The sequence below is a fragment of the Rhipicephalus microplus genome, chromosome 9, assembly GCF_043290135.1.
Source record: "Rhipicephalus microplus isolate Deutch F79 chromosome 9, USDA_Rmic, whole genome shotgun sequence".
Lineage (NCBI taxonomy): Eukaryota > Metazoa > Arthropoda > Arachnida > Ixodida > Ixodidae > Rhipicephalus > Rhipicephalus microplus.
In genome coordinates this window covers 99,529,768-99,553,637 of record NC_134708.1, presented here as the reverse complement: position 1 = coordinate 99,553,637, position 23,870 = coordinate 99,529,768, and the positions used below count along the sequence as shown (strand labels likewise).

Sequence of the window (23,870 nt, the reverse complement as noted above, 5' to 3'; positions counted from 1 at the left end):
GTTTTTCACTGTGTATTTGTACTCGACGTGAACAGTGTGTGAAAGCACGGGTGAGTCGTAATATCTTCTAATATTGGCATGTGGCCTGCACAACTACGGCAATGATTTGGCGCCGCGCACTACAGGCATGCTGCAGTCGAATTACTGCTGCAAGCGAAATAGCAGGCGTCATGCTTGAATACACACAGTCAGTGTACCTGCTCGTATACTTTTGATGATGATGTGTGGTGTTTCATTGCGCAAGGGCAAATTGATGGCCAAAAAGCGCTCTTTAGGTAGACAGTACTGGTGTACTCCTAGTGAGCTAGGTTTTTTCTATAGATTCCAACCTCCCACTTGTGCCGGGCTGAACGTTTTTCTTTGCGGATAGAAATCTGTTCAATCTGAAAACGCCGCACCCGCATGATTTCCACGTCGTGTTGTGTTGTTCAGAAACAGTGCCGAGTAATATTTTCATCTTGCGCAAATAGCTCTCACCTCCAAAGATGGCGCAATGGTTCCCAAACTACATGTCAGTGGGAAGAGCATGAACAGACGCATTCTCATATGTTAAGTCGCTGAGATGTTTCATACCATGTTCACTTGGCTCAACAGAAGATACAAGCCTTCCCAGTTGTCAAGAAAATGACTATCCGGGCACGATAGTTGTTGCCAGGAGCCTAGGTCCATGAGTGCGAAATAGGCATGCTCTAGTCTAAAAAAAGAACGCACTAACGCATAATCATACGTAATAGTATAGAGACCCATAAAACACCACGCAGAATCTCTCTGGAGTTGCGAAAACGATGCGTAAACGTAAACCTGTATTGCAGAAAACTCAATGCTTTCGGTGCGCCGTCTTCCATCTTCCTTGTGACGTTCGTCAGCGTCTACAACGGACTATTCCACGACACTTGCAAGGAAGTTTAAAACAAAAAACGAGACGACTTTTGGAGTGAAAATTGTGTTTTAAAAGTGAAGCCAGACCACCACCACGTTACTCCAGGTACAATAAGACGTTAGCCTTAGAGTTTCCTCAAATTAACTTGAGGTGGCTCTGGCGCTGCGATCGTTCAGCGGCCAAAGGAATGATGGGTATTACACAGATTTGCAAGGTCTTCGTACTTGTGGGCAGCGAATCGCACTGTTGCTTCGTTTATTGACGTTTTACTTTTTTTTAAAGAAATTATGAACTCTTTTGAATTTCGTGACCCGATTTGAAATGGTAAGCCTAAAATTATAAGGTGGCGAAGCGCAACCGCAGAACATTTGCTGATTTTGTTTAGTGAGAAAACAACTGTAAGGTACACGAACACACACGGAGCCAGAAGTACGTATATTAGACAAACTTGTGCACTGCCCATCATTCCCACGCTCGCTGAAGCACCGTGCGTTGCAGCTCCTATAGATACTAGTGCCTGAGTTCCCACTAGAGTATATTTAGAAAACTCTATGACATTAATAAAGGGCACAAGAAGAACAGCGCTTGGTTCACGTGCTGTACAACTTTAAAAAAGGTAGTTTACTAGAATAGATACTGCTCGCCATGTGCTCTGGTGTTACTGATTTTTGCAAGAAGCCTCGAGTGTTGGAAAGTATTACTAAATAGCAAGCTCCTGTGGTAATCCATATTTATTACTTTTACTTGAGCAGCAATCTCCTCTTCTATGTTTGGGCTAGCTTTCACGTTAGCAGAACAAAAACACTTGTTCTTGAATTTGTCGTCATGCCAGAAAGTCACGTTTCCTGGTAGGCCCCAGACAAATGCTTGTTTTACACTTGCTGCTAAGACAAAGTGAAATCTTTCACTCAAAAATCTCTTCGATTACCTCCCTTGAGAGCCTACATAGGCGTGCCACCTTTAGAGGTGGCACGCACGTGAAGGCTCCCTACGCCTCTCCCGATCACCGCGAAACGAACTTTTCTGTAATTATTACTAAATTCTTGGACTACAATTCAGTGCTTGTAATGTGATGTCCTCTCGTGGTACTGAAAATTGATCCCGGAAAGCGTGATCTCGGTTACAATTAACAAACAACTAACAGAGCAACCTTGTGCTCTTTCTGTCGCTGAAACGGAACGGCTTCACTTCGAAATCCCCGCACAGTTGACTTCAGGTGCACATAAATAAGAATTCGCAATCGCCGATGCCGACCAACGACATTGTTCGCAGATTCACGACCTAATCAAGTGTGAGGTCCAAGGGACGGTTTCATGCTCTGCCATAGTAGAGTATCTAGTACTCTAAACGTTACCCAATCTTCAGGGTCGAAGCTCCTTGTAACGGCACCTGTTCATCCCTCGTAGCCGTTGTAGTGTGTAACAAGTATAACAATTTCACCTCCAAGGAGGTGCCGGTGAGATATTTCCTATGTGCGTTGTTGAACAATAAAAAATAGCCCTCAATGTACATGCCAATGGCTGCTGATGAGAAATGAGAGACAGGAGCATTCGGCTTTTAGTTAACGCGCACGCTGCGATCCCCATTAGCAGCCATTGGCATGTACATTAAGCACTATCTGACAGGAAAAGGTTGCTACGTTATACTCACTGGGCGTAACCTCCTTCGTTTTAGAAAGGTTTAGCGAGCGTTCAGCCGCACTGCCATAAATACAATAAACTAGTATATACCACAAACTCGAGGTTGTTAAAGGCGAGAAGTAGATACGAAGAGCAAGTCGTAAGAAAGTAAAAGCCGAATTCTCCTGTCTCTCATATCCCATTAGCAGTCATTAGCATGTACATTAAGCACTATCCGACAGGAAAAGGTTGCTACATTATACTCGCTGGGCGTAACCTCCTTGGTTTTAGAAAGGTTTAGCGAGCGTCGAGCCGCAGTGCCATGAATACAGTGAACTATTATATACCATGAAGTCGAGGTGGTTGAAGGTAGGAGAATACACGAAGCGCAAGCCATAAGAAAGTGTGCGTGTGCCACCTCTCATTTAGTCCTTGGAATGTCCGCTGAATGGCGGTGCATATGCGGAATATATGATTAAAAGATGCGAGATGGTGGTACTTGGAGTGTTGAATAGATGAACGAACGGACACACAGACAGATGCATTGACCGACTCGCGGATGGCTGCGCTGACGGATGGACGCAAGGACGGACGCAGGGGCGGATGCATGGACGAACGCAAAGACGGGAGCACAAATGGACATGCGGACTCACGAACAGACGCACTCACGGACGGGCGAATGGACACACGGACGGTCACACAGACAGACGCATGGACGGACGGAAGCAAGAACGAATGTACACGCAGATGCTTCGCCCCACTCTCCATCATTCACTCCGTGGATATGCTGCCATTTTTTTTTCATGATGGAGGGATACTGGACGCGCTAACACGTGCATGCGCCAAAGCAACGCAGTGTGACGCGCGCCTGCGAGTATATGGTTGGACCGGAGCCTGTTGAGGCAAGGCCGGCATGACGCGACAAAATGAACGCGGTGAGAACGCGCACCGCGTCACGTCGAAAGAAATTGGTGCTTCGACTGTGGCATGTAGTCATGTTCTCACCAGACACACATCTCATGATTATCATGTTTGCACCAGTCAAATACCTTCGTCATTCATTGACGTCACGTAATACCGAATTTGGTATATGTGAAGCTAGCGAAACGGCCACGAGCGCATCATGAGTGTGGCATGTAGTCATGTGTTTAAATGACACGCATGTCATGAATATCATGCTTGGGTGTGTCATTTACCTATGTCGCCGTTCGCAATCCGTAATACCGAGCTTGGTACAAGTCGAGCTAGCGAAACGGTGGCGAACGCTTCATGAGCGTAGCATGTAGTGATGTTCTCACATGTCACGCATCTCATGTTTATCATGTTTGCACCAGTATCATACCTTCGTCTTCCATTCACGTCCCGCAATACCAAAATTGGTAGAAGTGAAGCTAGCGAAACAGCCACCAGCGTATGATAAGCGTAGCATGTAGTCATGTTGTTACACGACAAGCATCTCATGATTATCATGTTTGCACCAGTCACATACCTTTGTCAGCCATTCATGTGCCGTAATACCAAATTTGGTATATGTGACGCTCGCTAACCTTCGTCATCCACTCACGTACTGTATTACCAAATTTGGTATTTGTGACGCTAGCGAAACGGCCACGAGCGCTTCATGAACGTCGCACATAGTCATGTTACATGACACGCACGTCATTATTTTTATGTTAGGGTCTGTCGCTTGTGTTCGCCATGCAATTATGTCATACCATACCAGTTTTACAACATGCTATGTGAACGGTACCACCGCAAAAGCGGCAGGACATTGAAATGTAAATCGTGACAATAATAACATACATGTCATGATTTTATTGTTATGATTAGTCAAACATGTTCTTCGTACAGTCATTTTATGCCATACCAAGTTTCGTATTGGTACCATTCTCGAAACTGCCAGGAGAGTTAAAGTTGTAGGTGGCTAGATAGATAGATAGATAGATAGATAGATAGATAGATAGATAGATAGATAGATAGATAGATAGATAGATAGATAGATAGATAGATAGATAGATAGATAGATAGATAGATAGATAGATAGATAGATAGATACGCTCAAGTTTGCTGAAGCTTGCTAAGAAATGCTTCGCCTTTAAAACAAGGTGCGGCCTGCTGTGTGCCGCCTAAGCGGCGGGACGGGCCTAGTTAACCTCGCGCCCACTCTGGCGCCACCACTTCTCCCCGGAGAAACGCTTTAGCACGCATTTCTACGCGGAACAGTAGGCCGTAAATAAAGCGTTTCGTAGCTGCACATGGCAGGTTCGATTGTGAATAGTTATTATGAGTACCATTACACCACATATCTGAACAGTTTTCCCTAGGAGGGCAGAGAGAGAGAGAGAGAGAGATAAAGATGAAAAGAAAGGCAGGGAGGTTAACCAGACGCACATCCGGTTTGCTACCCTGCACTGGGGAAGGGATGAAGGGGAGAAAAAAGGTTGCAGAGAGATGAGAAGGTACACACAATCACGAGCACACTCGGGGAGCACACACAGTCTACAGGCGGTCGCTCAGGTTTGTTGACTTTAAGTGAAGTAGCAGTGCTTTAGTCGCTTTCTGCGCAACTGAGGCAGATGCCCAAGGTCCTAGTATCTTCTGCACACAAAATGGTCCGGGGTCAAGTTGATTCAAAACCATCCGGAGCTGGCATCGCTCTCTGTCGTAGCAAGCGCAGCTGCACAGGACGTGTTCGATGGTCTCTTCAGCTCCGCAGTAGTGGCATGTAGGAGTGTCTCCCATAGCAATGCGAAAGTAGTACACCTTTTTGAATGCAACACCCAACCAAAGGCGGCATAACAGTGTCGCCTCGGAGCGGGAAAGTTGTGATGGTAGCTTCAGCTTGAGCGAAGGATGCAGTTCATAAAAATGACACCTTTGAAAGCTGGTAGACGACCAGAACATGCGTGTGAGATCTCGAGCCAGCAGGTAAAGTTCTCTTGCTGCATCATTCTTTGATATAGGAATCGGGACTACATGGGTTCTTTCATGGGCTAAGCGGGCTGCATCATCGGCTAATTGATTTCCGGACATACCGATATGTCCAGGCAGCCATTGATATATATTATCATGCCCTCGTTCTAGAGCTCCATGATGGCAATGTCTTTTTTCTTGTACCAATTGTTCATGACTCTTCCCACGCATGGCAGGCTGCAAACTCTGAAGCGCTGCGTTCGAATGACATAATATGACCCATTTTCCTGGACGTTCTTGGACGTCCTAGGAGGGCAAATTATTCGTGTAGTATTGGCCTGAATATTGCCCATGAATGCTGCCCGTTACTCACCTGAAATTAAAGGGTCATTGATTCCATTCATAGAGAGGCAATTGTCGGGCAGATTGCAAGGGGTGACGTATCGGCCCACCGAAAAGCCCCGTGAAAGCACCTCAAACGCTAGGCGCGGTGATTTGATGCGGTCGTCTGGAGGCGGTGGCACGCGCCTGCTTCAGCGCTCGTTTGTGACATAAATAAGTGCTCTGTAACGAATAACACGCATTCTGATATGCTTCTTGCAGCTGTAGATCGCAGAGGAATACGTCGTGATTCAATTTGACGTCCATTCTCACGTTAGACCTGCTCAGTGCCACACAGCAGCTTCGCGGCATCACAGCACTAAAAAATCACCGCACATCCATGCAGTGCACGACGATGAGTGGTACGAAGCTTCCGTCAGTCCATCCGCGCTTCCGTCCGTCCGTTCATTCTTTCCTCCGTTCGTCGGTCCATCTGTGCGTCCGTCTCTGCCTTCATTCGTCCGTCCATCTATCGTGCATCTGTCTGTCTGTCCATCCATCCGTACATCTAGTGCACACTCTAAAAACCGCCATCTTGTGTCTTTTATTCATATATTTATCATATAGAAGTACTGCTATCCAGCGGGAATTTCGGGAACTAAACGAGAAGTGGCACGGCCGGACTAAAGGAGTAGCACGCGCGTACTCTCTTAGGATTTGCGCTTCGTGTCTGGTACCCTCCTCTCACCACCACTTATTCATGGCAGTGCAGCCTAACCTTCGCTAAACCTTGCTAAAACAAAGGAGGTTACGCCCAGTGAGTTGACGTAGCAAAGTTTCTTGGTCAGATAGAGCTCAAAATGCGCTCTTCGGTTAGAAGATTTTTTTTTCAGTGAGCGTCAAACTCAAGGCAATTTTTATTAGTGATATAATCACCGATATTACCCTCGGCAAGTTATTTCATCAGAAACAACTATCTTTTTCTTTATGATTACCGTGCTCTGGTTTTCAATTCAAAAGGATGCACGCGTGCTGCTCTTCTAGTACGGCCGTGGAGGTGGCTACCAAGTACTACGACGATATACATCGCGTACGCACGACCCACGACTTACCTTCCCACCAAATAGCGCCTGTGGTACACGCGAGCACCAAAGTATTGTATTCGATCATAGGAAACATGAGGCCAACTGCCCCCTCCCCACACACACACAACCACACACAAAGTAACCACGAGAAAGCAAACGAAAAACTTGGCAAATTACAGTGGGAATCGATGCTTAAGCTCGCATGAGAAAGGTTAAGTCATCTTAAATTCAGCACAACGTTATGAGGTGGAGGTAAATGATGCCGTATATGACTACGGTGTCATGATTATAATGCTTGAAAGTGTCGTCTCCCTTCATCATCAATTCACGTCACGTGATACGAAATTCAGCATATGGACCTAGCGAAACCACCGCGAGCACGCTGAGCGTGGTATGATGTCATGTCTTTATATGACACGCGAGTCAGGATTATCACGTTTGCACCAGTCATATACTTTCGCCATCCATTCACGTCACCCAACACCGAATTTGGTATATGTGGAGCTAGATAAACGGCCGCGACTGCATCATGAAGGGCCCAATATACTCTAATGTAGCGTTGACACACCCGCACACTGGGCACAGCAGCGCTACGTTAGCAAAACGTGAGCACTCTATAGTCTGACGCCAGGCGCGACCGGCGCGACCAGCGTCCGTCGGTGCGGCTCGACGGCAACGGGTGCGAAATGCGACATGCTGCATTTTGCGCCGATGCGTAACCCAGACAACACTGCGTCCACCTCTTTTCGTGACGGAGGGATGCCGGATTCGCTCAAGCGCGCAAGCATGAAAGCAACGCAGCGCGGCGCGCGCCTGCGAGTATATGGCAGGACTGGCGCCTGGCATGGCAACGCCGACGTGATGCGACAAAATGAACGCCAGCGAGCTCGCGCACCCCGTCACGTCGAAATGTATTGGCAGGTGGTCGTGACTGTGGCAGGTGGTCATGCTCTCACATTACACACATCTCATGTTTATCACATTTGCATCAGTCACATAGCTTCATCATCTACTCATGTCACGTAATACCAAATTTGGCATGTGAAGCCAGCGAAATGGCAGCGAGCAGTGCATCATGAGTGTGGGATGTAGTCATGTTGTTACATGACACGTATGTCATGATTATCATGACTGTATGTGGCATTTACCAATGTCCTCCATTCGCGTCGCGTAGTACCGAGTTTGGTACATGTGAGGCTAGCGAAATAGCCGCGAACGCATCATGAGCGTAGCATGTAGTCATGCTGTTGTATTACCCGCATCTCATGATTATTCTGTTTGCACCAGTCACATACTTTCGTCATCCACTCACATACTGTAATACCAAATTTGGTATATTTGGCGCTAGCGAAACAGCCGCGAGAGCACCATGAGCTTGGCATGTCATCATGTTCCTACATGACACGCATGTCAGGATTTACGTGTTAGGGTCTGTCGCTTGTGTTCACCATGCAATCTTGGATTACCATACCAGTTTTGCAATTGTCATGTACCGAAACCACCGCAAGATCTGCAGGACCATGAAATGTAAATCATAAATTCATGACATCCATGTCATGATTTTGATCTTATGACTAGTCAGGTATGTTCCTCATACAGTCATGTTATGCCATACCAAGACTGGTATCGATATCATGTCGAAACGGCCAGGAGAGCTGAAAGTCGTAGGCAACTAGATAGATAGATAGATAGATAGATAGATAGATAGATAGATAGATAGATAGATAGATAGATAGATAGATAGATAGATAGATAGATAGATAGATAGATAGATAGATAGATAGATAGATAGATAGATAGATAGATAGATAGATACGCTCAAAGTCAAAGTTCGCGAAGAAATGCTTCGCATATAAAAGCACACGGGTAGGCACAAACCTTCACGCAACCACATTGAAGCATGAAGTGCCATCCGCTTCGACGGGTACAGCATCAGCGACTTCCTCCAAAAAATCAGAACATATTGATAAAGTGCATGACGATGAGTGGGGCGAAGCATCCATCGGTCCGTCCGTGCTTCCGTCAATCTGTTGGTTCTTGCTTCCGTTCGTCCATGCGTCCGTCTGTGCGACCGTCCACCCGTCTGTCTCTGCGTCCGTCTGTGCAGAGACAGACGGGTTAATCCGTTAGTCCGTGCGTCGGTCCGTTCATGTGTTCGTTCATCTATGCGTTCGTTCTTGCATCTGTCCATCCGTCCATTCATCTAATCAACAATCCAAGTACCACCATTTCAAATATTTTCATCACATATTGATCATATATTCATCATATATTAGTACCACCATCTAGCGAACATTCCAAGGCGTAAACGAGAGGTGGCACGGAAGTACTAGAGGACTGGCACGCGCGCACTCTCTTATCGTTGGTGCACTCCGGCAACTAGCAGCGGTCGCGCGACCATTTCTGACTGGTCGCAAACAGTCGCGAAAGGTCGCAAACGGTCGAAAAGTGAGTGGTTTGACTAGTCGCTTCGTGACCGATTTTTTGGACGCGCGACTGCAGTCGCAAAGCTGCTGGAACCAATCATTGATGTCCAGAAGTGACGCCAGCAATGTTTATATGCAGGCTCATTTTTTTTAGTTTTTAATTTTTTTATTGCAATGGTCTCCTCCTGCCAGATACAAACGAGCGCGTTCCTCTGCAGGTCCTTGGTACCAAGGCCACCCCGGAGTACATTACTTGGGGATGGTGAGGTGCAGCAGCTCGAGCGAAATGTGAAATTTACGTGGCGGCATTCTCAATAAGCTAAACACCGTCAAAATAAAGAGAGATAGGATTCTGCACTACCTTTCCTTCAATATTAATATTATTTTTCTGTCTTGAACTTCACTTGTCACCACCTTCAATGCAGCGCGTTTGGAACGCGTTTGTGCTTCATGCCTTGGCACAGACTAAAGAAACCACGTTCGAGACGCGTTTGTGCTGCATTGTAGGCTGTGGCAAGTGAAGTTAAATTCAAGCACCGTTTCTGAATACGTGCCACTCTCGGAAAGACTCCTCGTCGTCTCAGGGCAGCTTGGGAGGGAGGCGTCTTGCGTGGCCGGACAACTCCCGCGAGCGAAGGAACGGTCACACCCACCACCGCCTTTTCAATGCGAAGCATTTCTTAGCGAACTTCGATGAGTTTGAGCGTATCTATCTATCTATCTATCTATCTATCTATCTATCTATCTATCTATCTATCTATCTATCTATCTATCTATCTATCTATCTATCTATCTATCTATCTAAAGTCGTGATTTACATTTTATGGTCTTCTCGCTCTTGTGGTAGTTTAGTTCAAATTAAATGTTGTAAAACTGGTATGGTATGACATGACTGCATGGCAAAGACAAGCGACACACCCTAACATGAAAATCATGACGTGTGTGTCATGTAAAACGTCCCTAGATGCCACGCTCATGATCAGCTCGCGGTCTTTTTGTGAGCTTCGCATATACCAAATTGGGTAGTACGGGACGATAATGGATGACGAACGTAATGGCTTGTGCAAACATGACAACAATGAGATGCGTGTCATATAACAACATGACTACCTGCCACGCCCATGATGCGCTTGCGGCCATTTCGCTAGCCTCACATGTACCAAACTTTGTATTACCGGACGAAAATGGATGACGAAGGTATGTGACTGGTGCAAACATGAGAATCATGAGATGAGTGTCATGTAACAACATGGCTACATGCCACGCTCATGATGCGCTCGCGGCCATTTCGCTAGCTTCACCTATACCAAATTTGGTATTATGGGAAGGGAATGGATGACGAAAATATGTGACTGGTTTAAACATGAGAATCACGAGATGCGTGTCATGTAACAACATGATTACCTGCCACACTCAAGGCGCCGATACACCTCAACATGATCCGGCGCGCGTGCCTGCCGGCGTTCGTTTCATCACGTCACGCCGGCGATGCCACGCCAGGCGCCGATCTGCCTGCCATATAGACGACAGCACGACAATATCGCACCCAGGCGCCTTCGGCATGATACTCTCGCTCCCAGAGACGCCATAATTTGTTTTGAACTGCCAAGCCTTGCCTCGCTAGCGTCGCAAGCAGCGGCTCTGGTACTTTATTATGAAAAGGAAAAAGCGCCTGTTCACGCTGCGCGAGCTTATAGGAAGTCTTCTGGGCACAAATGCGCCATCATTGGATGCAAAAACAACCAGCGCAACAGTGAGGATATCGTTCAGAACTGTCAGTGAAGATCCCAACACGATGCGGCAACCCTGCCGGTGCGGTGTTTTCTGATTGCACAAATTTACATCCGGAACAAAAAACGCCGAGCTCCGCCGCCAGTGGATATAATCGTCATCGGCAGAAAAAACTACGAGTTCAGTGAAACTGTACAAGTAAATATAATTATTGCGGTTTAGGGCAACGCCAGCTGTTCCGCTTTACAACAGCGATCTGCTTGCAGTATGCCTGTATAGTATGCGGCACCAAATCATTGCCGTGCTTTTTCGCCGGCTGCATGCCAGTGATAGGATGTATTATGAATCCCGCGGGGATTCAAACACCCCGCACGTATATGATTGTAAAGGCGTATTATAGCGATGCAATAAGACGTGAACGGCGCGAAAAGCATAGCTTTCGACTCAGTCGAAATGCGACATGCCTTTACTCACTAGGCGAAGCTGTGCTTTCGGTTGAGAAGTACTTTGGTTTGGGCTAGTTGGTTCATAGTGCTCACATAGAAAGGGCAGCGCAAAAACTCGGGAAAAAAGAAGGACTTTAGAGACAGAGCGCTCACTAACAACTGAAATTTTATTGCCATCACCAGTGCATATATATGTGCGTAAAATGTAATTAAGAGGAAGTTTAGAAGGAAGAAAAAAAGGCTGGTTTCAACCAGCGATAAAAACTGCAAACGATATAATCTTCAAATGAACTCGCGCAAGCGTGATGAGTGAAATGCATCAGCTCATGATTAAGCAAATGACACGGATAATCAAAGAAAGCCTCTAAGACAACTACTTTCAGCGTCAGACAAGGATATGTAAGGCCTGCTTCCATATCCTTGTCGGACGCTGATATGGAAGGCCTAATGATATGGAAGGCCTATTGGAAGTCAAGGCCTGAAATTTACGCATGAAAAGCCTGATAAGCGAGCGTTGCAATTTCTTGACATAGGCTTGACTTTTGGCGATAATCACATCTGTTTGAAGTATAATCCTAGATTCAAGAAATCCTTGTTACGTCATGACAGAGCCCATTCGAAGCTTGTTAAGCGAAGCATCGCAGTGAACTGTCTGCATTCAGCCTTGAATAAGTCGTGTTTACATGTCATTTCATCTAGCTTTAATGCACAGGTTACCAGATTAAAGCAGGCAGGTTACCGTCCTGAATTAATTTCTGCAGTGTCAGACCCTGCTACGGAACATGAAACGCGATCAAACAAAACAGAAAGATGGTAGAAAAAAGAAGAAGCATGTGCAAGTTATCCCTTATGTTCACAAAATCTCGCATAACAAGAAGAGAATTGCATCAAAGCATGACGTGCAAGTTGTACTGTCTACGCCCTACAAACTCACGAGGTTATGTGGCATGGCCTACAGAGAAAAACGCCCTGGGTGCACAACCAAACACAGGAACAGGTCCACAGATTGTATTTCCAATGTAGTTTATAGGTTTCTTTTAAGTTGTGGACTTGAGTACATTGGTCAAACTGGCAGGTGTTTTAATGAAAGGGCGAAGGAGCATGACTATAATGTACGCAATACGACCAGTGGTTTTCTGGCTTACCATTGCAGGCGTTGTGGCTGTTCTCCTGCCTTTCGTAGTACTCGGTTCTTTTTTAATGGGGAGGGATAAATTGAGCGCGAGATTGTTGAGGCTTTCTTCATTCATGAAGCAGGTGACAAGTGCGTGAGCAGGCCTTCGATATCCTTGTCTGATGCTGAAATTCATTATTAAAGTGGCTTTTTTTGATTTTCCGTGTCGTTTGCTTTATCATGACCTGATACATTTTACTCATCACGCTTGCGCGAGTTCTTTTGAAGATGTTATTGTTTGCAGTTTTTATCGCTGGTTAAAAACAGCCTTCTTTTCTTGCTTGTAAACCACCTCTCAGTCTCATTTTACGCACATATATATGCAAAGGTGATGGCAATAAAATTTTATTTGTTAGTCAGCGCTCTGTCTCTACTGTCCTTCTTTTTTTCTGAGTTTTTGCGCTGCCCTTTCTATGTCAGATCTCGGTTGGCGTCACCGTGTTTTGAAATCTTGTTCTGCTTGGCACTTTCGCACCACGTGTATGTTCACTGTGCTCGGTATGAGTGGCAAATGATAAACACCTGAAGTGGCTGAGCGCAAGTTGGAGCGAGATTCTAGAGCTATGTTAAAGCCGACTTACAGCACCCATTCTGCCTTGCCACAGCCAAGGCACGCCGGAGAGTGATTGAGTCGAAAACAATGCTTTCCGCTGATGGCGTTTCTTTCAATCGCAATTGTACGTACCTGATGAAGTTGCTTCCGTATTCTGCAATGCACGTATGGAAAAATGCTTACCGCTCTTCCATGCTCATTTGTATAGTACACGAATTCCTTCTACATTTCTCAGCCGAGCTCGCTAGTTATAGGGTCAAGGGATAAATGTAGGCAAGCTTTAAGACAGCAACAACACTGACAGAACCGCCGAAAGAACCACCATGTTCTTCCAAGGTACGCAGACCCGCGTTATGAAAGGCGTCTTGAATATATCATCCGAGTTTCTTGTATTCCTGAATTTCCACACACTTGTCTATCACCATGCTCAGGAGGAGCTGGCGGACGCTTCCACATTTAAATTAACATATATACGCTGTATAGAGGACATCCGTAGCTCAGTGGCAGAGCATCGGACGAGTTATTCGAAGGTCGCCGGTTCAAATCCTGCCAGTAGGAAGTTATCTTTTCGTCCGCTTTTCTTTCTTCCCATTTAAAATCAAATTATCTTTATTAGCATTCCCTATACTCCCCCTGACATTTTTGTCTTTTAGTTCTCATAATTATTGTGTCTAACAAAGAAAAAGATCTCTTGAATTTACACTTCCATGAATCGTGCTTGCGTGCCACAATAAAGTTGGGTGTTCTCCGTATCAGCGCCTTCAGCCCAATGAAATACGTGGGGTTTCTCCAATGCGTGCCTTTACTCGATCGATTTAAACTTGCTACTTCATTTGCCATCCGGTCTCCCATGACGTGCTGAAACTTTACTGTGTCGCATGAAGTTGTGGCGTGACATTTGCGAGTGCATATTCTTGTCTCCGTGGAAGGGTCAGCAGTTTGGCACGGAACATTTGCGCCTGCGGGGGCACGCTTGAGCACATTTTATGGTACTGCCCACCATACGGCTCTAAACGACATGTTATGGAAGCCCAGCTCCGTCAGCTGGATTCACGACCACTTGCAGGAAAGAAAATATCCTGGGACTTTGGCCGACGGATTCATATACGCGCAAAGCCACGAAAGCTCTCTTGTGTTTGGACCGCCTAACTTCAGTACGGGCGCTTGAGAAAGAACAGCGTGAAACCATGCTGTGGAGTCTCCAGCTGACTATTTATCCATGTTTTTCTTACTGTTATTCTTTTCCCTCTATCTCTTTTCTTTCTGTTATTTCCTCTTTCCCACACCACAATTGTAGGCTAGTCAACCAAGCCAAGCTTCGGCCTTTTCTCTCTATTCCTCTCTCTCTCAGCCCAATGAGGCACTCGCCTCAACAACGGTCTGGGAAGTCTGCGCTGACTACGTGGCATTCTCGTTCAGACATACACGCCACGCTTTCTTGTGGGTCCATATGTAACGTTACCGCAATGCTCGAAGATGCAAGCCGTCTGAGCATTCCTTGAGTGTTGTGCTTCTGCAGACCTCGCCGCACTTTAGACGTAGGCTTTTACTTCGGAATACCGACTGCACTGGCAAGTCTCTCATGCATGAAAGCCGTGACGCAAGCATCAAAATGGCAAGAAGCGTTCAAGCTACGATGCAGGAACTAACCCAACATAGCATACTGTTAAGCGTGTCTTGCCATGCCTTTCACTCTTCCTTTTCCTCTTCTTTTACTCGTACCATCTTTGCCGCCCCGTTCCCGTCCCTAAAGGCGCCGAGCCATGCCCCTGCCACAGGACACCGCACATAGCGTCCTTTTTGGGCCAAAGCTCCTTATAGTCTAACGTTGTCGCTAGCCACGCGTAACTGTGAGAAGAAGAGACGAGAAAGAAAAAAAGCTAAATAAATTCATGTCCATTTCTCGCCTCATTGCCTAGGATGTTGGATGAAAACATTTTATTATGAAAAATCAAATAAAACGGAGAGGGCACCTATTCCAGGACACCTATGGTAACCTCTGCGACAGCCCAGGCCCTTAAAATGAGGGCCCGGCCGACCTCGGGAGCGCCTTCACGAAGGGTGCCTTCCCACTGCTCTACGGTACGGGTGGACCGAAGGATTGGAAGGAGGGGAGGGAAGTAAGCGGCGGAGCACTCTACGGTAACGTGAAATGTTGTGGGGATAGCGCCACAGCCTGGACAGGCATCAGTATAACGAGTCGGGTATATTTTTTTTATGAGGTGGAGATTCAGAAAAGTTCGGGTCTGCAGTTGGCGATCTGATTTCCTAGATGGCGTCACTCTGCCGCTACTCTCCAAAGTGCTACTACTCTTCGATTGACTGCTGCACGCGCTTTGCCAACGACAACCAGTGCCTCTCAGAGTATCCTGGAACCTGGATAGTCGCCGTACCTGGAAGATTGTTGGTTAAGCATGGACGGAGCAGAGTGGTGGGCGTGTTGAAGGCACTTGCTCTCGGATTCTTTGGATTGCGTCTCGTCGGTGTTACTAGCACGCCGTCCTATTTTTCCGTGAACGGGTGCCTCTCCCAGTCTCTGGGTAGTCCCCTTACATGGTGGACCGTTGGTGGGTCATGGACGGAGCAGAGCAGCAGGCGCGTTGAAGACACATGCGTTCGGCTTCCTTAGCCCGCGTCTCGCCGGTGTTACCCGCGCGCGGTCTGCATTCTCGAAGGCGATCGAACACATAGACGCATGCAGAGACGTATGGACACATGGAAGAATGGATGGACAGACGCTTCGCCCCCTCATCATTATTGTCTACGTATATATACTGTGATCTTTTATTTCTTTCTCCTTCTTTAAGTTATCTCTATAATGTTGCGCGTGTTCGCGGCTTTTTGGAACTCACAATTGTAAAGAACGCGCATTAAACTGCGCTTCTCGCATGACCTACTGCTACGCTGCCCAGTTAGATCACCTATTTCACATTGGCAGCAGCATGAAAGCACACGCTAATATGCTTGCTGCGGTAGGCGTAATCATTATTATTATTATCCGTGCCACACGCAATACAATGCCATTTACAGCGAATGCCATTCGTTTGTGATGTCATTTGCTTTCTGACATGTGTTAAAAGTGACATTTTCTGTCGACAAAGTTCGAGAAACACATTCGCATTCAGTTTCTGATTCAATGAGTGGTCTCGACGCAATATACTTTTAGGCAGATGACTGTTAATTTATGTATACGTAACGTTGATCATTTGTACAGTTCTGGTCCTTTACTAAATCAACCTATTACTGGTTTGATGGCATAATTGTACGCTCGGAAGTTAAAAAAGGCTACTTTAACTACAGTTGCTCGATACCGAACAAGTTTGATTTTTGCTTTGATGTTCTTGTAGCCTGTATTGGGGATGTTGATCGTTCGAAGCAAGTGTTGTTGTGACGAAACTGCCAGCAAGTTGTGTAAAACAGCAGCGTTCAGATTAGACGCACCTTTTTATCCTATGAATTTTTTTAATGGTTACATGCATGTTGCATGCAAGTTTTAGCATATTTTTATTTCTTTACAAAATCCATGGCTCAGGAGGTCATCTTCAGGAGGTCATGGTCACCATTTAGAAATGACATTTGTTGTCATCGAGTCACAACACGCAGGTAAATGACATTAGGTCCGCTAATTGGTATTAGATTTGCTGTTTGACACAGATCAAAACCTTTCTTCATTGCGTAAAAACCTTTTTTCATTGCGCCTTGCCGACCAAACGCGCTTGTACATAGTATCGCGGCTTCATAGATAGGGCTACGAGATAGATACGTATTGGACTAGCTAGAGGCCAGGGCACCATCTTACATTACAAAGAAGAGAACCATGGGCTGGGCCAGACTAGATAAAGACGTTTTCATGGCAGCGCTGCCTTGGCCGGGATCGTGTCTTATGCTACAAGCTTTTAGAGTCGAGCCCAGGTCCAGGGTTGCGACTAGGGGTGCGGCCAGGCTCGTACTTGGTTATTGGAGGAATGCCGAAGGGTAATAATGAATTGGTTGATAAAGTGCACTCTGAGAACTCGATTGTCATTATTTCACTATCTTAAGTTTTTTTAAAGAGGGGAAAACTGAAGTATAAAGTTTCATTTCTAATTTGCGCGCCCAAAACGCTGTGCGTGACGACACGGATTTCAAGCTGTATTTGTCCCATCTTGAGAACACTGGGTCAATGAAACTTTGTGAAGCTATGTATGATAAATTTATGTCATCGCATTTTCAGTTTACTTAATTTCTACTGATTAGGGTCTACGTAGCGGCAGTAGACGCCGTGAGAATCTATGACGTCAGGGTGCTTGTTGAGCACATGTGATTAGCCGCGTTTCACTTCTGTGTTTTCTCACTTAGTAAAAGTTTTCTACGAGCGAGGGCGGGGGCGATTGTGTTTAGAAAAAAAGATTTAACGATTTACAGTACTTGATACTGTACTATGTGGAATTGTAAAATTGATTTACTAATGAAAAATTTACTGATCCTTTTTCGATAGGGTAAACAGTTTGTATAAGCTTTATTGCTTCTTGCATATGGCGCTAGTTGGCTAGTCTGAAACTGGCTAAATAAAAGTATACAGACCAGTTGCTCATATAGTTTACATCTTTTTATTTTGTGTTTTATAAGTATTTGCTATGATTTTCTTCAATAATTATTTGTATTCACTGTCAAAAGAATATAAGAAATTAATGCCTATGAAAAGTCATCACCACAGCAATCATGAAGCATTAACGTGGGGAAACGTTCTTGAATGTTCCAGCCCTTCATAAAATGATAAGACTCTCTATAAAGGACAGTATTTCTTTTGGGGCTCCATGATAGCTCCCACTGATCATGCGAATTAAGCTGGACTTGCGCAACCTGCTTTGTGTGGTTTCACATTGCGAACATCTGCGCATTTGTCTTGCTGCGCTCCATCAGGGCTTTGAAATTCATCACAGCTGACGGGCAAAATTTGTGAAAATATCCCAGCAAGGCTCAAGAGAGAGATGCAGGCAAGCACGTGGAGGGGGAGAATAACATTAACCCCCTCAAACTTCCCTATGTAGCGATATATCTGTTCAAAAGCGCACCTACACTTTGTTCTCCCTTCTCTAAACTCTCCGAGGTTGGCGCCGCGTCGGTATTGGCCAGGGGCAGTCACATAAGACCATTCACCGCGTTCGTTTGTTTACAGTGATTTTCGACTGTGATCTTTGCTCCCCAAGCGGAGACTCGCTGGTGTACTACGGCGCATCGGTTTTACGGATATGAACTTGTAATTCAGCGCGTGTTCTGCGGTGAAATGCGTCTCAGCTAAGAATGACTTCGATATCAGGTGCTGTGGGTAACTTTTGCGCCTGCTTATTGGGTTGCCGACATTTTTTTCCATATTTAGGTCAAATCTGGGGGTTGATCGTCACCGGGCCAAGTTTGAGACAGGAAAACATGAACGACTTGCGGGCCGAGGCAGAAAATCACGCCCCGTGCTGTGCTCTGGAGGCACTGCAAATACAATATAGCGTCCAGAAAACCATGTACCTTTTTTTAAAGTCAATATCACCGACGTATATCGAACCAAGCGCACAAAGGGTACTTTGCTGTCGGAACACTTCCTTATCACATATGGCCGTTTGATCATATGCATCTATCTATCTATCTATCTATCTATCTATCTATCTATCTATCTATCTATCTATCTATCTATCTATCTATCTATCTATCTATCTGTCTGTCTGTCTGTCTGTCTGCCTGTCTGCCTGTCTGCCTATCTATCTATCTATCTATCTATCTATCTATCTATCTATCTATCTATCTATCTATTAATCTATCTATCGATCTATCTATCTATCTATCTATCTATCTATCCTTCTATCTATCCATCTATCGATCTATCTATCTATCTATCTATCTATCCTTCTATCTATCCATCTATCTATCTATCTATCTATCTATCTATCTATCTATCATTCTATCTATCTATCATTCTATCTATCTATCTATCTATTTATCTATATAGCATCTATCTGTCTGTCTGTCTGTCTGTTTGTCTGTCTGTGTATCTGTCTGTCTGCCTGTCTGTCTGTGTATCTGTCTGTCTGTCTATCTATCTATCTATCTTACCCCACACTTATATCACTGGGCACGTCACCACTGGGTGAATTATGCTACATCAACACGAGCTGGCATAACCTCTCTGATTTGCAGCATGCGGTGAATAACGAAGGCAATGGTGAAGTACGTGGTGCATTTCATGCGCACATTGTGTGCATGTTTTACCAGACCAGTGATATATGCAGCGTTTGAGTAGCATACCTGGCTCTCCGCTTCCCTTGATGATTCCAAGCACGCTTTTGACCACTCTCGTTACCCTTGTGCTGCTCACCGCCATTTGAATTGTTCTGGGGCAGACAAACGGAGTGAAGAATCAAGACAAGACGGTAAATGCATTGAAATTCTCCGTATTTGCTACGGGGACATAGGTAGATTTATAAATATATTTCAAGGAAAGTGGGACCTGTACAAGTTTTTGCAATACGAGCTAATAAAATAAATATGACACAATACAGGAAAAGTTAACTGCCTATTTCTCATCCATGCCTAGCTTTTGTATGCTATCCAGGACAACGTAGCTCTAGTATATATTATAAGGGGCGCTTGGCTAGATCTGCATAAACTTCAACGCGAGCACTAGAAAGGCATATATACTTCTTAATTAAAGTACGGCATCTCGTGGACTACTTGTCATTAAACGTGCCACTTTCTGTGCAATGGCTATAGCAATTATTTATAGCAAGTGACAAAAACTGTTCATTTTGCATGAGGATTGGCAGACACTACAATGCTAGAGGCCAAAAACACGCCTATTAGCCTGTCAATCACTGCATCCACAGCTCCAGAGGAGATGTAGTATGCTAAGCATGAGCCGCCGAAAACTCCGACAAGCACCACGCGCAGCTGAAGTCTGTAGCTTTCCGTGATCGTAGTATTCAAACTACGGCTGTACAAAAAAGAAACACCTTTGCAAAAACAAAAGACCGTGCAAAACTTCCCGATGTAATAAAGGCCTGTGAGAATTAGACAAAAATATCTTACTTAAATAAAGGATTATCAAATGAATTCACTAAAAGAGCGTACTGACTCGTGAATCGACAACCACTGTAGTATTTAGAACTCATCAAGTACGAGCAGATTTACAGGAGTTTGTTGCGTACTTTGAGCGCTTCCTCCTACCCTATGCACCAACTAGCATACTCTTAGCATCGCAAGTGGAGGGGGCTTTGACAAAGGCTCTAGAAGTCGCATTAGTTCGCCTAAACGAGTCACAAGCTTGAGCACTTTCACTCCCTTTCTCTCTCTCTTTTAACTTTCATTTTCGAACACGTTGCCAGAGTTGCTGTTGGTGGCTACTATGCGCCAAACTGAGTAGATTCATTGTGTCTACAGGGATAGAACTGATGCGCAAGGAATAGAACTCGCCGCTCGCGTTCCTATTCGCCAAGCACGTTCGCCTCTCTATTCGCCAAGCCTGTTCAAGTGCACAAAAAAACATTCTTTTGAGCGAATAAAAACTTCACAGCGGCGCGCGTGCTGGCGACCACCGTGAGACCATCGCTGTTCCATGCCGTACCACCGCTGTCGCAAGCAGCCGGCGAGGTGAAGTGGCAGTATGAGGAATAATAAATACGAAGCATTTCTTCGCAAAATGCAGTGATTTTGCGTCTATCTATCTATCTATCTATCTATCTATCTATCTATCTATCTATCTATCTATCTATCTATCTATCTATCTATCTATCTATCTATCTGTCTGTCTGTCTATCTATCTACCTATCTATCTATCTATCTATCTATCTATCTATCCATCCTCCTATCTTTCTATCTATCTATCTATTTATCTATCTATCAATCCATTTATCTATCTATCTATCTATCTATTTATCTCTCCTCCTATCTATCTATCTATCTATCTATCCATCCATTTATCTATCTATCTATCAACCCTTGTATCTAGCTATCTATCTATTTATCTATTTATCTATCCATCTATCTATCTATCTATCTATTTATCTGTCTGTCTGTCTATCTATCTATCCATCCTTGTATCTATCTATCTATCTATCAATCTATCCATCCTTGTATCTATCTATCTATCTATCTATCTATAATCTATCTATGCCTATCTCTATGATCTATCTATCTCTCTATATATTCTTCTATCCACTTACGTCTTGGTGCTCTCGTGATCACCTCTATACATAGCGTGAACCAAATTTGTATGGGAGGGTAAAATGGTGTGACGAATATGATGCGCTGGTCAAGACATGATGATACCGTCGCACCCGTCGTCAAACGCTTCCCTTTCAAAAAGTTACACATACCCAAGGCAAATATGTGCCACAGGTGATTGACACTTATCATCTAACTAGCAACGACGAGAACACGGACAAATTTAACGCATGAGTGTTAAGAAACAATAAACATGGGCAGCGTTGACCTACCAAATGCAAGAAATAAATTTCATGGACCCGGACGAAATAGAACCAACGCATTCTGCGTGGAAATTAAGCATTTTACCACATAGCCACTCTAGGTCTAGGAACTACTTTTCAAATTGACCCTAATGTTGATTGATTGATTGATTTGTGGGGTTTAACGTCCCAAAACCACCATTTGATTATGAGAGACGCCGTAGTGGAGGGCTCCGGGAATTTTGACCACCTGGGGTTCTTTAACGTGCACCCAAATCTGAGTACACGGGCCTACAGCATTTCCGCCTCCATCGGAAATGCAGCCGCCGCAGCCGGGAATCGAACCCGCGACCTGCGGGTCAGCAGCCGAGTACCTTAGCCACTAGACCACCGCGGCGGGGCGACCCTAATGTTCGTAAAACGTCCATGGCGGTTGCAATGCTAGCTATCGAATTTTATGTATAGTACATATGCGCTGAAGTTGATTTATATAGCAGTGTCAAGAGCTACCATCGTCGCGAGCACCAGTGCTTATTAGATTATCGCTTCTGGTGTTGCTAATACTCATGTTCCTGTAGGCATCATATCGGAAGCGCAAACAACTGGTTATATAAATATCTGCAACGCTTTACCCTATATGTGTGCGTGTAACATTTGTACATATATTTAGCGTCATTTCATGACATATTGCTTTATAAAAATTACATGTTAATTTTTTGCGCATGCTTCGCATAACGCTGATTTTGCTTGTGCGCATGAATTGTTGGTTTTGGGGGTCATGCGTGACGGGATGTCTCCTCGCCAGCTTCTGTCGTGATGGTCGATTTGCTTGAGCGCAAGAGAAAGAGAGAGAGAGAGACTACCTCTCTCGTCCAGAAAAAATTCGCTCTCTCTCCCCATCACTTCAGTGCTCGCTGTGTGAAGAGAGCCTCGTGAGAGAATGCACTTCACAATCGTTCACTGGCCACCCCGTATACGGATACCGTGGTTTTGGTATCTCTATCTTTGTTGCAGGGAACAGGGAAGTGAGAGAAGAGAATGTTCAGTTATTGAAAGAGGTTTGCAGAATCTCCCTGGGGTTGTCAGCTCTGGGGCACTCTGACAGGATCATTTACGCTGCTATATTTAAAAGGACACTAAAGGCAACTATTAGGTGGACGTTTATTGTTAAAATACTGGTACAAAAACATCGTAGTGGTAATTTATTGCCAAGGAAGAGCTTATTTTGAAATAAAATTACGTTTATTGACCCGTATTGGCTTTGCGCACTTCAAGTTACCCGCCTCGAGAAATGAACCAACTCGCATCACAACAATGCCCAACTTTACTGCGCAGTCGCCGACATTAGTAGAAAGAACGAAAGCAGCGGGAGCCGCGTTGATCCATTTCCTGTCAAACGTTCCCAGATGGCAGACGTGCTTTCGTTCAACTGCGCCCCGCTAGATAGCGCGACTTGTCCAGTTTAACCATGCGAAAATTCAATATTGGAAGCACTTGCGCTATTCCGCATAGTGACGTCCAGTGGTTCTTTGTTCCACAAATTAAACAGAAACGAACAAGCGGCATTTAACTCGGCTCTTGATGCGCAGAAAGTTCTTTATCTAGTGCGGCTAGATCGATTACTAGTCCATAATTGTAGGTAGGTCGTTCGACGCCATCGATATCATTTTAAAAATGTCCTACTGCGACGCATGTATTGTTGCGCATTTACCTTAATTTATCGGTAAGTAGGGCACTACTGTTGATAATATTGTCGTTTTAAATGTTGCCATACATTGAGCTTTCACTCTGATGTAAATTGTTATTTGACTTTATGTGTCCTTTTAATTATTTAAAAGAATCAAAGCGAATGGCCAGTTCAAATTATCAGTGGATTTAAAACATCAGATTTTATCTAGTCTTTCACCGTAATTATACCAATTGGTTAGTTTATATGTTTATTTTAGATAGTATTCTATTGTAAGACACCAAAATTATCACAAGTATTCTGGTTCCTGTTTAGATTATCTCTTTCGCATATTTGTCGCCCTCTTTGTTCCTCTTTTTTTCTTTTTATTATTTCTTTATTTTGTTTAACAAGTTCTACTGCCGCAAGTCTCGTGGTCGATCCCCGTGGTGGGTCGATCCTCGTGGGGATCATCATCATCATCATCATTTCCGGCACGTGTTCGTTCACACCTTCGAGTATACGGTTACGTCATTTCTCAAAAAACCCCTTTGTGGAATTAACACAGTGGTGGAGGGAACGGCGAGTGGCCTTCCTAACCAGCGTCAGTGGGAGTGTTCCTGA

The 23,870-nt window shown here is 44.9% G+C and overlaps 1 protein-coding gene across 1 annotated transcript in view; it reads right to left on the bottom strand.

The window, feature by feature from the left end:
• The window catches only part of LOC119164677 (aminopeptidase NAALADL1-like), a 96,226-nt gene that overhangs the window by 37,225 nt on the left and 35,131 nt on the right, over positions 1–23,870 (bottom strand). The window contains exon 11 of the mRNA XM_037416895.2: positions 19,425–19,510. Within this exon, the coding sequence (XP_037272792.2) occupies positions 19,425–19,510 (86 nt within the window). The remainder of the gene's footprint in view (positions 1–19,424; positions 19,511–23,870) is intronic.